This window comes from Morus notabilis, unplaced genomic scaffold (genome assembly GCF_000414095.1).
Source record: "Morus notabilis unplaced genomic scaffold, ASM41409v2 Scaffold283, whole genome shotgun sequence".
NCBI lineage: Eukaryota > Viridiplantae > Streptophyta > Magnoliopsida > Rosales > Moraceae > Morus > Morus notabilis.
The window spans coordinates 260704-283311 of NW_010360513.1; the positions used below are offsets into that span (position 1 = coordinate 260704).

Here is a 22608-nt window from a genome sequence, read left to right on the forward strand (position 1 = left end):
CTTTCCCTATGCCCAATTCGGCCTATTTTAGGTGACTAAGTTCTTCTTCATCCGGATTTGGACTTGTTTTGGGCCTCCATGTGTTTGCCTTGTCACCAGACCACTTGGTAGACTCAGTGGATCTCTTGGATGTTGCGCCACTTGTCCTTGTGCTCCACCTATCGCATCATTCTCTCCCTCTTAAAAAGGATTTGTCCTCAAATCGTCACTCTTTGGAATTGATGCACCAGGTATGAAGTCACTTTGATGTTCAAGTTCCCGAATTGGAGGTAAGTCAGGAGGCATCTCTTCTGGGATTACATCCTCGAACTCCTGCAAGAAAGAAACATTGCTCGGCAAAGAACCGGCATGATCGTTAGTATTCAAAAGAGCCTCCTTGTGCGTGAGCACTATAAGGGGCTGGTGTGATAGTAAAGCTCTCTTAATCTCACTTTTTGTAGCCATGAAATTGTAATTATTTTCTCTCATCAAGGCTGTAACTCTCTTGTTTTCCCCCTCGTGATTTCTCATGTTTTTGCCTCTCTCAACTTCTTTCCTCTCATTTTCTTCTCTCTTTTTCTCTTCTTTCTTTTTCGGTCTCTCTTTTTCCTCTCTTTTCCTTTGCCTTTTGCAAATTTAGTTGGTCTTCAAGAACCTGTTTGGGAGTCAATGGGACAAGGGATATGGGTTGTCTTTTAATGGTAAAAGTGTACCTATTGGTGAAACTGTCATGTGTGACTTGCCGACCGTACTGCCATGGTCTTCCCAATAGAATGTGACATGCGTGCATAGGTACCACGTCACAAAGCACCTCATCCTCATATTTCTCAATGGAAAATGTCACCATCACCTATTTCGTTATCTTGATTTCTCCGCAATTATTGAGCCATTGAAGCCGGTATGGCCGTGGATGTTTCAAGGTAGGTAATGCCAACTTCTCCACTACTTCGGTGCTAGCCACATTTGTGCAACACCCACCGTCAATGATAAGGCTGCAAACTTTGTTATTTACAAAGCACCGTGTATGAAACAAGTTCTCCCGTTGGTTGTTTTCTTCTTCCTTAACCTGCACACTAAGGGCTCGCCTTGCCACTAATGCTTCTCCCTCCACCGCATGTTGTCCTTCATAGGCATCTTCAAGAGATGGCATGTCATCTACCTCTTCTTCCTCTTCATCCGACTCAATCTCTCCTTGGGCGTTTATCACCATCACTCTTCTATTCGGACATTGGCTAGCTATGTGCCCTCTGCCTTGACATTTAAAACATTTAATGTCGCGGTTTCTATCTGTAGAGGATTCGGGGTTAACTTGCTTTGATGTCTCAGCTTGCTTGGCATCCTTAGAGGGTTCAATCTTAGGTCTTGGCATAGGAAACTCATCCCGTTTAGGGGCTGGTTCCCATGAGTTTGTGGCAGCCACGTTCATTCCCTTCCTAGCCATGTTCTTTCTTCTCAATTGTTCTACTTTGATGGCTTGGTGCACCATATCCGTTAGCTCCACATAATATTGCATCTCTACTACATCCGCTATTTCACGATTTAGACCATGCAAGAATCTTGCCATGGTTGCTTCACGGTCCTCTTCCACATTCGTGCGGATCATTGCAATTTCCATTTCTTTGTAGTAATCATCTGCGCTCTTGGAGCCTTGAGTTAGGTGTTGCAACTTGTTAAATAACTCTCGGTGGTAGTAGCTTGGAACAAAACGCCGCCTCATGATAGTCTTCATCTCGTCCCATGTCTCGACGGATCGTTCTCGGTTTCTTCTCCTATCCTGTAACAATTGGTCCCACCAAACGATAGCATAATCGGTGAATTCAATTGCAGCGAGTTTTACCTTTTTGAGCTCTAAGTAGTTATGATAATCAAAGACCATCTCCATACATTTCTTCCACTCAAGATACACCTCGGGATCACTCTTTTCGGGATCACTCTTGCCCTGGAAGGATGGGATCTTCACCTTAATGCTTCCCAAATCATCATCTCGCCTAGGTCTACCCATCCTATCTTCTCTATTCCCTCTCCCAAACCTATCCCGGTTCATTGGTGGATCCTCAAGCTCCTCTTCATCCTCAAACTCATCCCATTGATCCCCGGTTGGCACACGCCTAGGTGGCTGCCTAAGGGGATTATTTTGTTGCACTCATTCTTCTAGCTTATCCATCGTCTCATGAAGTTGTTCTAATCCCACCCTCATCATTCGCCTCATCTCCCCTATCAATGCCTGCATCTGTAGATTCGGATGTTGTGTAGGCGGATTGGCTTCTTGTTGAACCTCTTCGGTTTGATGTTCGCCTTGGTTGTGAGACATGATTAAAATCTGCAAAACAAAGTTAGAAACCTCACAAGCACCCCCTCACGTGTTTCACTCCTGATGTGTATATATATATATTTTTTGATACTCGTGTTTGTCACTCAATGGCTTTTACCCTCCGATGTTCTCACCACTCTTGCCTTTTTCTCTCCCACTCGTTGTGTCTTCTTGAGTTCTTAATCGGACTCAAAAACACAGTTTTTCAAGTAACAATCAAGTTATTGGCAACCGAACGAACCAGTAAAATTAAAAAGCTCCGAAACTAGTGAAAACGATCGAATTTTGGCCCCAAAAACAAGGCACTGGGCTCCGCCCGGTGAAGATTGTAGAGCTCGAAAAGATCTTTGATTTGATATATTATACGTCCCGTAACGATTCCTGAATCAAAAGTTATGGCTGTTTTAAGGTACAGTACTCCGATTTTTTTTTTCTCGGATTTGTTTTTTTTTTTTTTTTTAATCGCAAAGTTTGGCTAATAAAAGAAGCTAGGTCGAATTTGATTGAAACTCGGACTCCCTTATGAAGTTTCGGCCAAAGGATTGCAACAAGGAAGGAAAACCTAATTGAATTCCAACTAGGTTTAGGAAAAGCTTTTATCCTAAACTCGGCCAAGGAATAGCAACAAAGGAAGGAAGGATTTAGAGGCTATATCTTAAATTCGGCCTCAAGAACCTTAAGAATTCCGTTTTTTTTTTTTTTTTTTTTTTTGAGAATATGAAATTCGACCTCAACAAGGAAAATAACCCTAGGAACCCGACTCTTTTTTTTTTTTGGAATAATTCGAAAATTCCAAAGCAAAGCAAGAACAAAAGGAAGAACTCGAATTGAAACCCCAAGACCCTAGGAAAACGATTAAAGATAGTCAAACTTGCCTTGGAACCAAAGCTCTGATACCAACTAATATGAACCTCGCCAACGACGCGACGAGACCTAACACCAAACGCGGATCACAACCTCAAGATCTTCAAGACGCAAGATTGTTGAGCCTTAACCCGTTGTCTATCAAGATACGAACTAAGAACTACGAAGGATAGAGAACGCTACACAAAGATTATCAAGAATTCACCTATTAATCTCAATGATAAGTTCGATTGTTGAACGCAAGTTCAAAGTCTTCTCAAGAACCAAGAAGCACGAATATGAGAAACCTCAATATCAATAATAATTCATTAATTAATTAAAAACGAGTTTAGCATCCCTATTTATATAGGTTGCGATTTTACCCTAAAGAAAGAAACTAAAAAAGTTTAATTATCTAAGCCTAAAGCCCAAACTCGGCCACCCTAATCTAAGTCCAAGTCCAATTCGGACCCTATACACTCCAAGGCCAATTCAGACATAAAGTCTTTCCCTAGGCCCAATTCGGCCAATTTGAGGTGACTAGGTTCTTCTTCATCCGGATTTGGACTTGTTTTGGGCCTCCATGTGTTTGCCTTGTCACCGGACCACTTGGTAGACTCAGTGGATCTCTTGGATGTTGTGCCACTTGCCATTGTGCTCCACCTATCGCATCAAAATTCAGCTACAAATTCCTGCCACCGTGCCTACTTCGGAGTGAGCTTCGGTTGAGTGAGAAAATGACTAACTATCTTCACGACAAACCTAAACCCCAATAGGTAGTGTCTCCACACCCGTAAGCAATGTATCACGGCTAGAAGCTCCTTCTCTTGAGCCGTATACCTTCTCTCCATTCCGCTAGCTTCCGACTTTCGTAGGCCACGGGATATGGCCCCCTTGTAGTAACACCCCGCCCAAGGCAAAGTTTGACGCATCCGTTTGCACTTCAAACAGCTTCGCCAATACAGGATCCTTCATCATGGCTTCTTTTAGACTCTCAAACGCTTTCTGGCACTGGTCGCTCCAAATCCATGTAACACCCTTCTTCAACAACTCGGTCAAGGGTGCGGCTTTCTTGGAATAGCCCTCCACAAAACGCCGGTAGTAGTTGGCCAATCCGAGAAATGAGTTTAGTTCCTTTACGTTGGTTGGCACCCTCCACTCTTGGATGGCCTTCACCTTTCCCAAATCCATGTGGATATGTCCGCAATCGATAATGTGGCCAAGGAACTTGATGCTCTCCTGTGCAAATGAGTATTTTTCCTTCTTGACATATAGTTGGTTGTCCCGTAGCTTCTGAAAAACCAACTTCAAGTGCTCCTTATGCTCTTCTAGAGTTGCACTGTAGACCACAATATCATCCAAGTAGACAACCACAAACATTTCGAGAAAGTCGTGGAATACTTGGTTCATTAGTGTGCAGAATGTGGCTGGCGAATTCGTCAACCCGAATGGCATCACCAAGAACTCAAAAACGCCATATCGAGTGACACACGTAGTCTTTGATTCATCCCCTTCCGCAATCCTCACCTGGTAGTATCCAGAGCGCAAATCAAAGCTTCGTGAAGAACTTGGCATGGCTCAACTGGTCGAAAAGGTCTGCTATTAGCGGAATGGGGTAGGTGTTGCGCACGGTTAACTTGTTCAAGGCCCAGTAGTCAATGCAAAGACATAGGGTCCCATCCTGCTTCTTTTAAAATACCACCGGGGCTCCAAATCGTGCTTTTGATGGCCGAATGAAGCCTACTTGAAGGAGCTCATCCAACTACTTCCGGAGCTCTACTAGTTCAAGGGGCGTCATGCGATAAGGCACCTTTATAGAGGTAAAATAAAGTAATAAACAACCCTATCTATCCGACAGTCAACTATAATTATTTGTAACTATTACAAATATTAAGCGATAAACACATGATTGAGGAGTGAGTTAGGTGTTCATGCTTCGCGCATTCCTTTGCATGATCAACATTGAGAGTGACATCAGAACTAGATTCTGAATTTAGGGGCACATCGAATGAGTATTTAATTCTTGTTTCAAGCAGTTTTCTCTTCCCATTTAAAATTGCAATTTGTAGAACTCCAAAGATGTGAAGATTTATTTTCTTATAGAATAATAACTGGCTTGGTATTGCAGTATGGGGTGCATGCAACCACGCGTTCCATCTTCATTGCATCTTAAAATGGGTGAATTCACAGTCTTCTCAGGCCCATTGCCCCATGTGCCGTAGGGAATGGCAATTCAAAGGATGAGATTTATTTGTTTTTTAATAAGACTCATGTAAGTAAACAAAAAGTCTCGAACTGTTTCCTGCTTTATTTTTCTGGGGAATTATCACTGGTAATGTTGATGTTTAACTGTTCAATATGTCACTTAATGACTTGTACAACAAGTTATCTTATTTTAGTAAGCACCAAATGGATAAGGATGTATAACCAAAGTTCGTGTTAGTTTTGATGATCTTTAAAGCTTATCAATTTGGATATTACTCGGTTTAGGGGTTGCTTTCATGCACTTTTTGACGGGATCTTTTACCAGAATTTATTTGGATTGGAAGCTCAGTTTGACGTTTTACGCAATTCCACATGTAATAGAAGTGGAGACAGCCGACTGTGCGTTTCGATTTTTTTTTAAATTATTATATACTCGTGTCACAACGAAATTTCCCGTTGATTTTTTATAGGATTAGAAGGGTGAAGAAGTTTCTCGTTTTATGTTTTTTATTTGTATTGTTACTACGTGGAAGGAAAGTTGGTCACGTTATCCTCCTCGGCGACTTTTAAAAAAAAAATGTAAGATACTGAATTATTATTAGTTTTAATACTCTTCGACTAAACTTAAAAGAGTTTTAAAAGGCGTTTTCTTCTATTATTGCTCAAGAAGAAAAGGGTCACTAGCCTAGTAGTATCGGACTTCTCTTGAATAGCGTCGAACTCAGCAAAAGAGCTTTAAAGTAATTTGAAGTTTTAGCTTACCCCTTATTAGTCTTTAATGGAGCTGAGGTGACGCGTTTTATCTCCACAACACAAGTAATAATAGCTCATTGTAAACATTTCTCATTGGGGTTATTGGCCCTTTCCACGCTTTTATTTAAGGGGGGGAAAAAAAAAGAACGAAGAAGAGAGTACTTGTATTTTTAAGCAACCATTGATAGGAATTTATTCAAAAAATAAAATAGAAAAATAAAGGGAAAAAGGGAAAACGCTAAGTTGGTGTGGCACACCTGGTTGCAAGACCAGCAAAAAAATGGCCACGTCCAAGTATGATTTGAGAGTTTGGCTCCTACCACTACTATAGGTAAAAGCATACTTTAGTTTTGTTGGGATTTTACATAGAGAACGGTCCAAATTACCGAAAGGACTTGGCAAACAAAACTAATTGGCTAAAGGATCAACATAAAAGTGATTATGTTGGGAGGCAGTCAGGCAGGTTATAGCTTCCTTCCTTTGTTGTCGTTTTTCATGATCTTTCACTATGATTATGCTAGCTTTTTAATTCCCTTTGGTAAACATGGTCTGAACCAAACAATTTACTTGAACCGACGTCTGGCAAATATTATATTGATTCAAACTATTGATGATATGTTACATTACGTGTAGTTTTTATACAATTAGGGGAAAAAAAAAAAAAAAATTGATTCGATTCTCTGTGATGTATGCATATCTTAGATGATAATTTTAGATATAGGATATAAACCTTTTTTAAATTCGTATGTGGATAGTCTTGATTTATGTATGATCTTTTTCCATATAAAAAGTAGAATAAAGATGGCACAAAAAGAAAAGGCAGATTTGAATTTTCTTTTGCTTAAAAAGAACGCTACAGATGCTTGCAATGATACTTCCTTCAAAGGCAAAATGAAAAGGATAATAAGTAAAAGAACAATCACATTAAAAATAGAAAAAAGGGAATTACGTTCTATGAGACTTTAACATTGATAATTGACACCTCATTATATTTTGTCTAATCACAAAACCAACAGCCAAGCTTTACAGGAAACAAATGGAATAATATATATATATATATGTATACATATATATATTTAAGCGATGAATTTCTGATATTGGGACACACTAATGAGGAATCGACCGTCCATGTGGCTATAACACCAGATCAACATTATCCATTAAACGGTTAAAGACAAGTACAAAATCCAAAACGACAAGACAAACACACCCTTCACATTCTTCCACCTGCCCAACGTGAAAGATTGAAAAACAATTAGTATAGGAACAAATTTTCTTAAATGAAGAATTTTTCAGGTGATTAGGGAATTAGTCATATCAATTATTTGTCTCATCCGTGCATTAGATGGTATGTCCTTTTCATTAGACATAACAATGTGATGTGAGTAGGATTTGGCTTGATAGGCCATGATAATCAGAATAAATGCTTGTTGATTTAATAAACATTGTTTACCAAACTTGTAAATTACTTGATACATTGTGATATAGAGATGTGAGAAGAATATAGAAAAAGTACAAATTGAAAAATATATCAATTATCAATGAGGTAATATCTAATTATTTGTAAAAATTAATTTTAAACAAAAGGAACTTTTATTGATCACCTAATTCTTTAAAAAAAGAAAAAAGAAAGAAGAAGACGAAAGGATTTGACTATTACGCACGCGCACACACTTCTGATTTACATGTACGAATCAAAGTCACAAAATCCACTTAATTAAATCTAGACCTTCAAGCTTTGGAAATTTGGAAGCTATGAACATTTGGTAAGACGTGATATTCAATTGTTTAATTTTTCTCAAAGAATACTCCTACAGAAAAAATTTCATTCGTGTAAGACTGTTTGATCTAGTGACACCAGGTTTAGGTAAGGCGGGGTTTTGAGGGAGTTTGTGTCGATCCCACCAAGGTAAATAAAATTAAAAGAAAAAAAATTTCTTGTTTTTAGCACAAGATCAAGTACTACTCTTTCCTTTCTTTTTTTTTTTTTTTTTTTTTTTTTTTTTTTTTTTTTTTTTTTTTTGAAGCACACATCAATGAATTGTAAAATCAGCACTAAATATGAAGACGAAGGAGAGGAAGAGAGAAAACTAGGTACTTACAGAAGTGAAGATTAATAAAGCTATATGTGATCACTTAGTGATGATATAAACAGCGTATATGATGCCAGGGAGATATCCAAACAAAGTCAGCAACAAACAGATCCAGAATTCCGCCTGATCAATCAATCATCCATCAAACCAGGCACAAATTAAAAACCATAATTGAAAATAAATTCCTCATCGAAGAAGATTTATTAAAAAATTAAATATTTAAATTTAGCTTAGAGAAAGAGCAAAATTAAGATCAGACCCTGCAGCCAAACTTGAGGAAGACACCAAGGGGAGGCAAGATGATTGCCAAGAGGATGTCTACGCAGGTGGCTGAGCCTTGGCCTCGCATTTTCCGTCACTTTCTAGGGAAAAAAAAAAAACCTTGAGAGAAAATTATACTCCAACTTCAAGTACGCGGTGCAAGTAAGTAACTGCTTGAATTTGTGAATGAAACAGCAAGGACGTGGTGCGGTAATATATAGAGACGTTCAGATGCCACGTGTTGGTGCTCATTGGTTTGTTATATAGAATCCTGTACGCGGTTCCTTAAGCCTGTAAAGATATGCCAGGAAATCTCACCCTCCCTTGGGCTTTAGCTCGGAATCAAATACAGCTCACAGTCTCATGAATGTGCCACGTGGTCCACATATATGATGCCATACATGTGCAAACTTTCTTTCTTCTCTTCTTTTTGATTGGACCACGTACCCCGTTATCATTCATAAAATATTCATACGTTTTAAATACACACGCATATATGTTCATACATGTGTGTATATATAATTTTATAATATATATATATATATATATTTCAATAATTATATATATCACTTATGCATAATTGTCTAGCTTCGTCTGTGATTCCGCTTTATGTTGTGTAAAGTATGCGTCGAAGAACAGTTCAAAAGATCACATGCAGGTACAAATTATTACGTACAGTAAAACCTTAATAAAAAAATTAACAACCTCGCTTAAATAAAAAAAAATTTCGGTCTCGACTCGGACTAATTTACTAAATTAATAATCTCACTAAATGCATAGGATAATAATTTTTTTCATTCTTTAGGGCCCAACAAAAATAAAAATTAAAAATTAAAAAAAATATATATAATTCATAATATTAAATAGTTTTTTTCTTTACAACTTATATTTTTTCAATTCAACTTTTTTACAAAATATGTATCTAAAGACATTTGGTTTTTGTTTTTACCTAAATTGAACTCAACCTCATCTTAATTTTTTTTACAAAACATGCACTACATCTGGGTTTTTTTTTTTTTTTTTTTTTTTTTTTTTTTTTTTTTTGAAAACAAGTAGTTATTTAAAGTTACTATTGCTTGAACATCTTAAAACACTTCATCTTCCATGGTATTAAATTTGAAAAATACATTTATTTTATGTCCAAGTACTTATTAACCTTCATGTTAAATGTAGGTATCGTATACATCAATTTTGGGCTTCTATGCATGTACATAATAACAATTAATTTTTTTTTCATAATGTACATGATAACTTTTGCAATTCTCTATGTACACATATTAATTTTTGACCACATACCATTATCTTTCTTATTTATAACTCATACATCAATCTTGGTAAAAGAAAAGGTACGTGTATAAAAGTAATTAAAACATAAAACTTTTTGTAAATTAATAAATTATTCATTTATCAATAAATAAATAATCTCTTTAAGATAATATTTCTTTTTAGTCCTAACAATATTCATTTATAGAGGTTTTACTGTATTTGAAATTTTGAGGGTTAGAAACTCAAAAGTCCTGGCAGAAAATAATTCATGACTAGAAAGATGATTTATTGATGATTTTGTAAATTGCTATGTACAAAATTTTAACTTTTAAGGTTTTTTTTTTTTTTTGAGAAAAGAAGTTTAAGTCATCTATAGTAGTACTGGGAGGGGATTTGAATGAAAAAGAAAGAGGTACAAAAACCCTTTTTTTTTTTTTGAAAAGAGGTACATAACTTCTATTTATTTGCCAAATTTGGACCAAAATTCATTTTTTTTTTCAGGGGACCAAAATTCTTTTTTGCTATTTTGCGAAATGTAAATCTGTGAAACATTTCTGAAATTGTTGTGGTAATCGCTATCCTTACCATTATCGTTTTCAAGTGGTTTGAATATTTAAGAATTGAGAATAAAGAAAAAAGTGCGGTGTTTCCCACGGCAATGAAAAAGCGCGTGATGCTTCATAGGCTGTGGAATCGTATCAACGGTTCGTATGTTTGCCGCGAGATCAGAATCAACGGCAGTGATGTAGGCCTCAAACATAGGACGGCAAAGAAACTCATGGGGTGTTTAGTGGGAGGATTCGTTTCATGATTTGTGACTTGTGACTCATTATAGTATTTTTTCTCATAAAAATACACGTAAATAAAAAATAATTTTAAATAATAGAATCGAATTTATGAACTAAACGTCCACTTATCTTATTTCGCACACACATGGCACACGGTACACGTTTACATAACCATCCTAAATCACAGGGCAGAACATGACCCAACCGCCTTCCCACGTGCGACAGATATCCAATGTGTATTTCTTTTTTTAAGTCCGCAACGTGTGTTTCAAAAAACACTTTTCTTTGTCATTTAGTATTTTTTTTGGCTAAGCATTTAGAGCATGTTTAGTACATGAATTAGAACCATGAGATTAGAATTATTTTCAATTTATATGTATTTTTTGTGAGAAAAAATACTATAATGAACTATAAATTATAATTCGAATTAGAGAACGAATCCTCCAACAAAACAGGCTTAGTGTTTTTTCACTAATTGCATTGGTGCACCTATATTACGGAGCCGGCTCTGCCCTTAGTCAAATTAAGGCCTCATCTTAAATAAGGCCCCCAATCAATCATATCTATCTATTTACTACATTATTTTACATTGAAATTAAAAATATCAGTAATTGCAAATGTCGAAATATTTCAAACAATATTTATATGTCCAATCTATATATTTTGTACACATAAATGCCTTTTTATAAGAAAGATCAACCGTCAAATTTTTTTTTAATACACACTAGTTTTTGACGCGTATATTCATTTAAAAATAACGGTTATATAAATTATTTTTCAAAAAAATATAAAAAAAGAAAAAAAGATACCTCTAATCCAAAAAAGATTCTAACTAATTTTATTGTATTTTTAATTAGTTTTATTATGTTTTGTTTGAATTTATTTTTTTATTAGAATTATTTAGAATATTTTCATGTGAGTAGTATCGAAAAGTTAGTGCAAGATGATAGTAAAATGATTACAATTCATACAAATTATCTAAATATTTTTATTTGTGTAGCATTAAAAATTCGGCACAAAACGTTGCTAAAAATCAGGCTACAAATGACTTAAAAATAAATAAATAAATAAATAATAATAATAATAATTGAGAAATGGAAATAATTCTAAGTTACACGTGTGATCTATTCAAAATAACTAATATGCAAATTGTTTTTTAAAAAAAGAAACGAACGCGAAAAAAGGCATAAAAGAAAGTGTTAGTTAGAGTATAGTGACCCTAATTCTATTTGGTCAGGTCCTAAAAAGCTCGTAGTGTGACATATGTGGCAGAGCTTTAATTATGAAAAATTTGTAGGAGTATATGGTGGTAGTGGATGGATTGGACCGATAGACCCGATCATGTAACTCATTATTGATCTCGTTGGGGGTGCGGAGGAGGAGCCCCCGCAGTATGACCTATTTTGTTAAATTTAATTTGAGGTAATTTTATTTTAGTTTACAGTTTTTTTAAATTTAAGTTGATTATTTAAATTAAATTTTTCTCGTTTGTATTATCTCTCGTATTTTTATCTAAGTAGTATTAAAAATTTTGTACAAAACGGTGTCAAAATGAACATAATCAGACCACAAAATCACTCTAAAATAAATAAATATAATAACTAATAATATTAAAATAATTAAACCGGGATTTTTCTAGCCGTCGGATCAATGCAACCAATGGTCACGATGGGCGCGTGAAAAACAAGCGCGGATAGCCGCGCATCTAGCAGAGGGGCCGGGGACTACTCGACAGCTTTTGTGCAGGTGGGTCCCGCAACGTTTTCCCTCATCCAATGAGACTGGGACACTTGGCAGTGGACTGTCAACCACTAAATCCAGCTCAGGATTGACTGCTCCGTTTATACTGAGGTCAGTTTGTTTATTCATTTAGTTGGTGACACGTGGATACCTTTTGAGCGGACGAATAAGAATCGCCACGTGGAAAGCATTTTATTCTAAATGTATGGGTATTATTGGCATTTTATTGTATATTAAAACAGAGAATTTAAATTTTTTTAAATGATGTTTGATTTATGTATTTAGAATCATGATTTAGAATTATTTTTATTTTATATATATTTTTAGTGAGAAAAAATATTATAAAAAATTATAAATTATGATTTAAAATCATAGAAAACAAACGCTCCGTTACTCAACCCACTCTTAATATATGCTATTTATTGTAATTACTCATGTAATTCTGTCATTTCCCTCATTTTCCTTTCTTTTTTTAAATCTATTTCTGGTGAATACTTTATTCGGTTGTACTAGATTCTGGAAGTGCCGACCGACCTGGCCGAAATAAAGCGTCATCAGACTGAGATATGATCCAAATTGATAGCCCATTATTGACATCAGGCCCAGACAGTAGCAGAAACAGTCAAGTAAGCAAAACCAATCTACATTCTATTTATATAAAAAAAAATGCAAAAATTATAGTAATCATTTTTTTTTTTTTTTGAAACCTTAGCTTGTTTTAAACTGTGTTGTACTAAATAATAAATTTACCGGTAAATAAACTTATTTACCTCTAGTATATAAATTTTGCCTCTTTCTCCAAAATCAATGTACAATGTAGCCTAGGAGGAAGATTATTGCGTGAAGGAGGAAGAAGATAAAAAAATGGGTTAATAATACAATTGTTCGATTACCAGTATCCATCTTAAAAACTATCTACTCTTGTTCAATGGAGGAGGGAGAGAGTAAATCTTTTATTTAGTTGAAGGGACATAGACTGAGAGAATTTTCTTTTGGGTCACTAATTTAAATTCTTATCAGAAGATGTAACAAATTCACTCAAATTTAATTAAAGAGACTTTTCATCCTTTAAAAGAAATTACTAACAAATAGTAGAAATAAACAATATAATAATTAAGTAAATAGTCTTTCAACTCTCCCTTCCTTCCATCAAATAATATAAAAAATTATTATAATTCTTTATATCCCTCACATTTCTTTTCTCTCAAACTCCCTTTATCCTTTCTCCATCCTTCATACCAAATGGAGTGTTAATTTGCAATGACATTACTACTCTTGATTTATAACCATAATTATATAAAACTCATAACTAACCAATCAAGTTTCTTCAAATAAAAGAGAGGAAAAAAAAAAACCGACAAATGAGTATAAAAAAAAAAGCATGATATCATTAGAACTTTAGGATTGCTAATCAGGTTGCCAACGCGTTTAAAAAATGTTAAACGCACAATGGTCAACAATTGTTCAAGGAAAAAAGTCGTCCAATTTAACTCGAACTTTGCAAAACTTTGTGACATAATACCACACTACCATGTTGCTTCGTTTCCCTCCAAATCCAAAAAACAAGCCGTTTCTCTCTTCACCTTCTCTCTTCAAGCTCTTTGTTCACACATCGAAAATTACACCCTCTTCTTCTCCTACCCATCTTAACAATCTCCTGAACAACACTATCCAAACCAAGAACCTCAAACACGCCTCCGAAATCCACGCCCAGCTCATCACAAACGGCTACATTTCCCTCCCTTTCCTCTTCAACAACCTCCTCAATTCCTACGCCCAATGCGGCCACATCCGCCGGAGCCTGCTCCTCTTCTCCGCCGCCCGTGGCATCCCCAAAAACGTCGTCGCTTGGACCACTCTCGTCACTCGCCTTTACCATTCTCACGAGCCCTTCGAAGCTTTGTCTTTGTTTAGCCAGATGATTTCCTCTGCTCATGTGTTGCCAAACCACTTCACTTTCTCCGCGGCTTTGCCCGCTTGCGCCGACACCGAAATTGCGGTTCACGGCGAGCAACTGCATTCTCTGATTTGGAAGCTTGGGTTTGAGACCCATGTTTTTGTTTGCAGTGCGTTGCTTGATATGTACGGGAAGTGTGGGGACGTAATTTCTGCGCGGAAGGTGTTCGATAAAATGCCTGAGAGAAATCGTGTTTCGTGGAACACTATGATTGTCAGGCTTTTAAGGAACGGGTTTTATGAGCGGGCTGTTGAGTTTTTTATGGAGTTTTCTCGGGAGAGTTCGGTTTGTCCTGATCAGGTGAGCTTTTCGAGCGTGTTGAGTGCTTGCGCCAACATTGGGGCTGTGGAATTCGGTAGACAAGTTCATGGTGTAATTCTGAAGCATGGCTTGGAAATGTTAGTTTATGTTGAAAACTCTCTAATGGACATGTATTTGAAATGTGGGTTGTTTGACCACGCTCTTAAGTTGTTTCGGATAATGGGGGACGCGGATAGAGACATTGTTACATGGAATATAATGATAAATGGATGCGTTACCAATCGCAACTTTGAGAATGCTTGCAACTATTTTTGGGCTATGAGAAGGGAAGGTATAAGACCTGACGAAGCATCTTACTCTTCTGTCCTTGGAGCTTCCGCTTGCCTAGCAGCTCTTGATCAAGGCACAATGATCCATGAACAGATAATAAAATCTGGGTTTATGAGGATTTTGTGTGTCGCAAATTCATTGATAAAAATGTACTCCAGATGCGGGAACCTGAATGATGCTTACTGCGTGTTTGAAGAAAATGAGGACCGCAATGTGGTTTGTTGGACTGCTATGATTGCAGCTTACCAACAACATGGCTGCGCAAACCAAGTGTTTGAATCATTTCGTGCAATGTTAGGAGATGGAATCAAGCCTAATTACATAACTTTCGTTTCGGTTCTGTCAGCTTGTAGCCATGCTGGGCTTGTAGAAGAAGGTTTTGAGTACTTCAACTCAATGACCGAAATGCATGGTATCATCCCCGGGCATGAACACTATGCTTGCATGGTTGACTTGCTCAGTCGTGCAGGTCGATTGGATGAGGCTAGGAGGTTTATAGAGTCAATGCCAATCAGACCGAATTCGTCAAGTTGGGGAGCTTTGCTTGGTGCTTGCAAGGATCATAACAATCTTGAAATGGGCAGACAAGTTGCAGAAAAGCTTTTCTGCTTGGAACCAAATAATCCCGGAAACTATGTGCAACTCTGTAATATGTACACAAACAATGGAAGGTTGAAAGAAGCTGATGATGTTAGGAGGTTGATGGGGCTTAATAGGGTAAGAAAGGAGCCTGGATGTAGCTGGATTGATATCAAGAACAAAACCATTGTGTTTACTGCCCATGATAAGTCGCATTCTAGGACAGATGAGATTTCGAGATATTGAGAAAATTGGAGTTACTGAAGAATGAAGGGGTATGTGTTGAAACCCAACACAATGCCTGAACGTTTTCATCTACGACAGATAACAGACATGATTAGATGAATGTTGTTCCTTTAACTTTATTACTAGTTCAAAAGCTTTAGCAAGAATCTATATGCCCCAAAAAGCATGATATTGTTCTTCGCATATATACTTTTCTGTCAAGAAATCTGGTGGAATTCCTTCAGTAATATTCTAATCCCAATTTCTTTTTTTGTCTGGGCCCGCCAAGAATTCTCAGGGAGTTTGATACACAAAGAAGTCCTAGATCAAGTTCTAATTGATCAGGAAAAAAACAACAAAACACCGAAGGAGACGCGATGACACTTTCACTCCCTTGATTTTGGATCATGTATTGTAAATGTGATGCAGATATTTTACTAGTCTAAAGTAATGAAGACTAGTAGAGTACATAGAGCTTTCAATACTGTAGCGATAGAGTTTTCACTAGCATTGTATCTTTTTTTCTTTTATTATTCATTCTTTATTATCTCAAATAATTTTATTCACGTGTTCTACTACGCTATACATATATAATATTTAGTTGAAATGCACGCTTTGATTGAAGCATCTATACATATACATACATACATATATATTTATATATATATATATTAAATATTCTTATGTACCGTGCGGAGATAGGATTTTGTTACAGGGATACAAATTAAAAGTGTGAAAAATATTATAACCGTTAATAAAATCAACTCTTAATACCATTAACTAGTTGGAAGTACATTTTATATGTGTGCATATTGTTAGAGAGATTGTAATATATCTCTCAATTACAATATCACAAAATTTTGACTTAAAACACATTTGTGAAAACAGGCGCGCACAAGCGCGCGGCAGCGCACAAAGCAGCGCGCACAAAACAGACCTCTCAGGTCTGTTTTGTGATGCCCGAACGCTGCAGCGTGAATGTCATCTGCTGCAGCGCAAATTGCTACTGAAAAACGTGTTTTCGTGTGTTTTAATGATCTGAAAAGTTCTTGAATCATTGCATCCATTTGTGATATGTTTTCTCACATATCTGAGTACTTATTAACAATAAACATAACTATTGTGATAAGTGCATCAGCCAATAAAAGATAACCTTCAAATTGAAAAATACATTTTTATGTGAAAGGTTGTAACGTTTAAAGAGCATGTATGCATCCCTGTCTTTAATCAATGCATTCAAAAAATACATACTTATAATTGTTTTGGAACTCAATATTTTTGCCGGATATTATATTCAAGGGTTTGTTGTATCTTGGGGGTAATTTGTCATTAAAACTCATTAACAAACTTTGAGAAGTGAAGGCAAATAAAACCTTAAAAGAAAGTATTCCTATACGCTTCACACCCTCTTCTTGATTTTTATATTCTTTTCATCATCTCAAATCTGAAATTCTCCAACACATATTGATCAATTTATTAAAATTTTTGATACATGAATTAAAGTCTTGAAGAGTTTGATTAAAAAATGTGTTTATTACTTTAATAAGGACAAATTAGAGAAAAAATTCTATATGAGAAAATAGTGCTTAAGAGAGTTGCTTAAAAAAAAAAAAAAAAAAAAAAAAAAAAAAAAAAAAAAAAAACCCTTCATTACGGACACTCTTGAAAAAAATATTTTCAGCCACCGTACTACTTCTATAAGTTGGAAAACGGCGGAGGAGGAGGAGAAGAAGAAACACATCAAACTTTTTTTCTTTGGAAGAATGAGAAAAACAACATAATTTGGAGTTCAATAAAAATAAATAACGTAAAGTTTGGAGATTTACAAAAGGAGCCTGGATGTAGCTGGATTGATGTCAAGAACAAAACCTTTGTCTTTACCGCCCACAATAAGTTGCATTCTAGGACGGATGAGATTTATGAGATATTGAGGAAAATGGAGGAGTTAATGGAGACTGAAGGCTATTTCTCCGAAACCCAATTCTCAAATTTGGAAGCATCCAAAGAGAAGAACTTGTGGTACAATAGCGAAAAATTAGCCCTCAGAATTCGCGATATTGACCCTTCCAGTTATGGCTTCAATTATGATAAAGAAGAATCTAAGAGCCTTTTGTTTCAGTACTCAAACTCAAATAATTAATTATGTTATAGTATTTTTTTTTTCATAAAAATTTTAAATTTTAAACATTAAAATTAAGAATTATAATTTAAGTATATTTTTTAAATATGCCCTGACTTGTCAACATTGTCATGCAGTGCTAAAACTTGCTTATGTTATGTTAGGATTTTATTAGTTAGCATGTTTTAGAAATTGGATGTAAAAATTCAAAAACAGATACAATCGGCAATTGGTGTTTTTGAGGAGATTATGAAGAGATTTTGTCTGGTTAGTTATTCCGGATTTAGAATTTTTTGAAGAAGGAAAGTTTATTTGGGCCAGGCAATTTTAGAGAGATTTGAGAAGATTTAATTACTATGTGAAACCATTAAAATTCCTGCAGATTTAAGATAGGATCTATTTGAGGAAAGAAAAATAAATTAATTGCTTGTTGAGTGATTTTATTATCGGAAAAGGTTAAAAAGAGGAGAAAATCGTGGAGATTTTGGGAAGCATGATTTATTGGCTATTTTACTTGGATTGCATGTTGAGACAATAGTTGCTATTGTTGAAGGGCATGACGAGTATTGTTGTATATATAGCATGACGAGTATTGTTGTATATATAGCATGGGCATTAACGTGAAGGTGACTAAGAGAGTGGCCTATGCTTTAGTCGTGGGGTGTGTGCCTTTGAAAGAGAAATATTGAGCTTTTATGTTTTAAGGTAATTGAAGGCCATATTTGGGGCAATGAGTTTTACAGAGAAAATTTCTAAAATGAGTATGTGAGTTTGTTAGTCTTTGAGTGCGTATTGAGATCATCTTTCGAGAAAAAGATTTGTAGCTTTCGGAAAAAAGATTTGTAGTTTTCGGTAGAAAGTGCAATACCGGACGAATAAAGTTTGCCGTGCAGCTTGAAGACGAGTGGTACTCATTAGACAAGGCCATTAAAGAGATTCGACACGACGGCGACAACATTAAAGAGAGAGTCTTTGAGTGTATAAGTCTGATTAGTGTTTGTAATCTTGAGACTTAGTGGATTATACACTGTCAAGGCGTGACTCCGCAGATATAGGTGTGCGCACCGAACTGCGATACCATATCATGTGTTTTATATTTTCTGCACTAATATTTCCTGCTTGATTACTTTGACGTTTTTGTACGTAATCGTTATAGTTAATCGTTAGTGTTTCAGAAAGTGTTACAACACTCTCTAGAACACCTGCGTAAAAATAAAGATCTTGCTAGAATTAATTGGTCTCAACACAGTTTAAACAAGATCAAAAACAATAATCTAGCCATAAATATGAAAATACCATAAAATTTATTTAGGGTTTAGGCATAAATTTTTATGGGCAAAAGGATTTACCTCCTCTGATAAGCAGTGGAAAAGCGTCGCCCATGGTCGCTGAAAAATGCCAATGGCCGGCCGGAATTAGTGTGAAGCTGCAAAGCAAGAAAGAGGTTCAATTGAACTCCTCTATCTCTCCAAAACCGCTAGACCCCTACACACAAAAATTGCCTATGACAGCCACCCCAAAGACAAAAGGTTATGAAATCAAACAGGCTTATTTTAACAACATAGAATTAGAGAGGTATTTGGTCCAATGGGCTGACCAAATATAGTAACATAGAGGGAGCCTATATACCTCAAGCTAGTTAATAAACCAAGTGTCCATCTCATTATGGATCGATATTTAACATACATGCATTTATTAATTCACATTAATACAGTTGTCTATGAGATGCTTTGATTTACAATAGAGTGAATTATTAAAATTATGGAAGTCTACATAAAAATATTTCAACAATCTCTCACTTGGATGACATAATCATACAATAAACATTCACTTATTACAACATAAGAATAAACCAAGAATCTCACACAATAAATACAAGCCCAAAATAACTATGCATAATAACGTATCGACATGATACAATTATTATACATAATCAGACGCTAGAGATTCATCAAAGCACGACAACAACTTTAACATATGGATCAAAAATAATAATGTATATAATGAGATTAATAACCAGATGTCTCCTTTTTCCAATATGTCACTTTACAAACCAAACAGCGCTAGAGATTCATCAAAGCACGACAACAACTTTAACATATGGATCAAAAATAATAATGTATATAATGAGACTAATAACCAGATGTCTCCTTTTTCCAATATGTCACTTTACAAACCAAACACGTGTCAATCACAACATCACATACAAAGTGACAAATCCATAAATATGCATGTATTATTTGAGACATACTAAATCTTTATCAATAACAACATGTAACACACAAATAGCAATAACATCCCACTAACTCAATACAACTATTGGCTCCTTACAGTCCCGAGTGATATGTGTGTTCTTGAAAGACCAAATAGGTAAGCTCTTTAGTGAATCGGCCAACATGTTGTTTATAGGCATCCTTTTAGTAACAATGATGCATTTTACAATTTCTCTTCACCAAATAGAACACACTATCATTATGCTTGAGTGAATAATACTCCTAGTGCTCTAAGAGTAATATGCTATTATGGAACTTTCACAACACAATTTCAGCCGGTCCAGAAATGGAGTCAACTACTCCTAATGTTGAAACAAGGTTCCACAATCACATCACATAAATAGCCTCACGATACGCCACATACTCCGCATCATGGTCAAAGACGTTACGAGTGTCTATTTGACACTTTTCAATAAAGTAGCTCATCCTTTTATCATTTATGCAGCCTGCATAATCGGCATCACAAGATCCAACTATAACAAAAGTGTTAGTTCACCGATACACAACTATCTGGTACTTCATTCTCAATTAATTCAGTAATAATAACAATGATCACTCAAGTACCTAATCTGCACGTCAACAACAAACACAACAATAAGACGTGTGCATACTTAAGCATACATTTGGCTGCTAAACACAAAAGCATAAGGGACAGTTTATATGATCTCTCTTACTTCACCATAAGGACATTATACCTTTGAGAGTTTGTCACTTTAACATACATTACTTACTAGGAGAACAAGAATGCATACTAAACCTATTTAGAACAAGAAAAATATAGGTTATCCGAGATGACCAGAAAATGCACTTAACCTTGTCACGGAGAATCCGCATGCCTATAACATAAGAGGCTTTTTCAAGATTCTCATACCAAAGTGACTAGGTAATATGCTATTCGTCTCAACCAACAAGTCAGAATCATTAGGTGCGAGCAAGTTGTCACCAACATAAAAAACAGAATATGCAACTGCTCCCACAGAATTTACACATATGCATGTATCAACAACGTTCTCTATAAAACTAATTTCAGTGACTGTCACATCTAAATTGAGGTACTACCGCCTCAATATTTTCCAGCACTCCCACTCATCATATAGTTTCTCAACACATTAGTGGAGCTAGGAAACATATCCATCCTCAAGGCTATGTCCATTTTGTCATTAACAGATTCATGAGAGATCCACACAATATCTAATGGCTTGTCTCATTTAGTGTCAAGACTTCAGAGACACAAGGTTTGCGCAAGGCTAAAGACAACAAAATAGGCAACTAACATTAGGCATGTAAAAACAAGATCATGCAATTTGTCCTTTACTTAGCCTTTCCAATGATCTTAAATCATATGATCATTATGTGCTAAAGTTCTTTGAGCAAGAATACTCTTTTGTAGGTAAGGATAATTCATCAAACATCATAACCAAATACATAAATCCACCACTAACAGGGTAGTAAAGATTATGTGGTTCATGACATTTAACAAACTTCCTTCACCGGTCAAAGCATCCTACCAAATAATTAATCATCGACAATATATTTTAATTGCCCATATAGATCTTAGCAATATGGTAAATACATACCTTTATCCTTGACACTCTAATATATTATTTGACCATAATATGAGTTTAGTGATTATGCAAGTCCATATATAATAATATCTAATATTCTCTCATTTGGACTACATAATCAATAATAATAAATACTCATATAACACAAAATATCAAATAATAATACGAATAGCCAAAATATGGATAAAGATAACAAGCTTAAACTTGAATAAGATTCAACCATCATACCAAGCAATAAAACTATCGATAGGATAATTCTATTACCCGTATGGACTTTCAGAACATAATCAACAAATTAAGTTTATCTATATAATCCAACAATTTATTGTTTGATAACAGTATGTGAGTTAGTGATTATGCTAACCCACAAATAAATATTTCTACTTTTCTCCCACTTGGATAGCACAATCAAAAACATGATACTCACATAAAATAAGATATCAAATAATAATGATAACAATAACAAATAAAGAATGGATAAACTTATAACTTAAACTTTATAATAGCACGTGAGCTTTTAATAAAATTTTAATTCTCACTCCAACATAAAAGAGACCATGTATACCTCTTCAACAATAATTAGACGTTAAAACATTAAACACAAAATGAGATTTCAAAATTTGAACAAAAAATTCATATTATATGTCTAAATTTTATTTATCCGAATATCAAATTAATTAGGAGAAATAAATAAAATATGACCATCTAATATGAAATAATAATCATGCTCCAAAATTTTAGGTATCAAAATAGTGAGAATTAAAACTACCCATAAAATATATAAAAATCGTTATAATAAATAGATATTCAGATAAAAAATATTTTTTGGTAGCTCATGTGCATCCATGTAAGTGTTGTGCGTCCGAAAGTCTCTCTCAAGAGGAAATATAAAATTTTGTAGGATAGCTCCATAACAGAACAACCCAGACAATTTGACAAGATTAGACTCACGACAGGCGAGTACATAAACATTCACTATTGTCAAATTGTCACAATTACATACACCATATGATATCAAGCAATATAATTATAATTTTACGGTATTCAATCATCAAACAAA

General features: G+C 35.3%; 3 protein-coding genes across 3 annotated transcripts in view; 2 read left to right on the forward strand and 1 right to left on the reverse strand.

The window, feature by feature from the left end:
- Nucleotides 1–5702, forward strand: part of LOC112091319 (anaphase-promoting complex subunit 11) — a 22361-nt gene extending 16659 nt beyond the window's left edge. Inside the window, exon 4 of the mRNA XM_024164639.1 lies at nucleotides 5262–5702. Coding sequence (XP_024020407.1) covers nucleotides 5262–5377 — 116 coding nt within the window. The 3' untranslated portion in view covers nucleotides 5378–5702. The remainder of the gene's footprint in view (nucleotides 1–5261) is intronic.
- Nucleotides 5703–6995: 1293 nt separating this feature from the next.
- On the reverse strand, nucleotides 6996–8649 carry LOC21405466 (hydrophobic protein RCI2B). The gene is made up of 3 exons (XM_010096605.2): nucleotides 8444–8649; nucleotides 8194–8307; nucleotides 6996–7318 (listed from the first exon to the last, which is right to left on the reverse strand). The coding sequence occupies exons 1-2, from the start codon at nucleotides 8531–8533 to the stop codon at nucleotides 8224–8226; spliced, it is 174 nt and encodes a 57-aa protein (XP_010094907.1). The 5' UTR covers nucleotides 8534–8649; the 3' UTR covers nucleotides 6996–7318; nucleotides 8194–8223.
- Nucleotides 8650–13736: 5087 nt separating this feature from the next.
- On the forward strand, nucleotides 13737–15976 carry LOC21405469 (pentatricopeptide repeat-containing protein At2g13600). The gene has a single exon (XM_010096608.2). The coding sequence runs from the start codon at nucleotides 13771–13773 to the stop codon at nucleotides 15610–15612; it is 1842 nt and encodes a 613-aa protein (XP_010094910.1). The 5' UTR covers nucleotides 13737–13770; the 3' UTR covers nucleotides 15613–15976.
- The last annotated feature ends 6632 nt before the right edge of the window (nucleotides 15977–22608 follow it).

Excerpts from the sequence above, each read along its gene's own strand:
- LOC21405466 (XM_010096605.2), bottom strand. The coding sequence starts at position 8,533 with ATGCGAGGCCAAGGCTCAGCCACCTGCGTAGACATCCTCTTGGCAATC. Across the intron at positions 8,308-8,443 it reads TCCTCAAGTTTGGCTGCAGG|GCGGAATTCTGGATCTGTTT; the intron begins GTCTGATCTTAA and ends TTGATTGATCAG.
- LOC21405469 (XM_010096608.2), top strand. The coding sequence starts at position 13,771 with ATGTTGCTTCGTTTCCCTCCAAATCCAAAAAACAAGCCGTTTCTCTCT.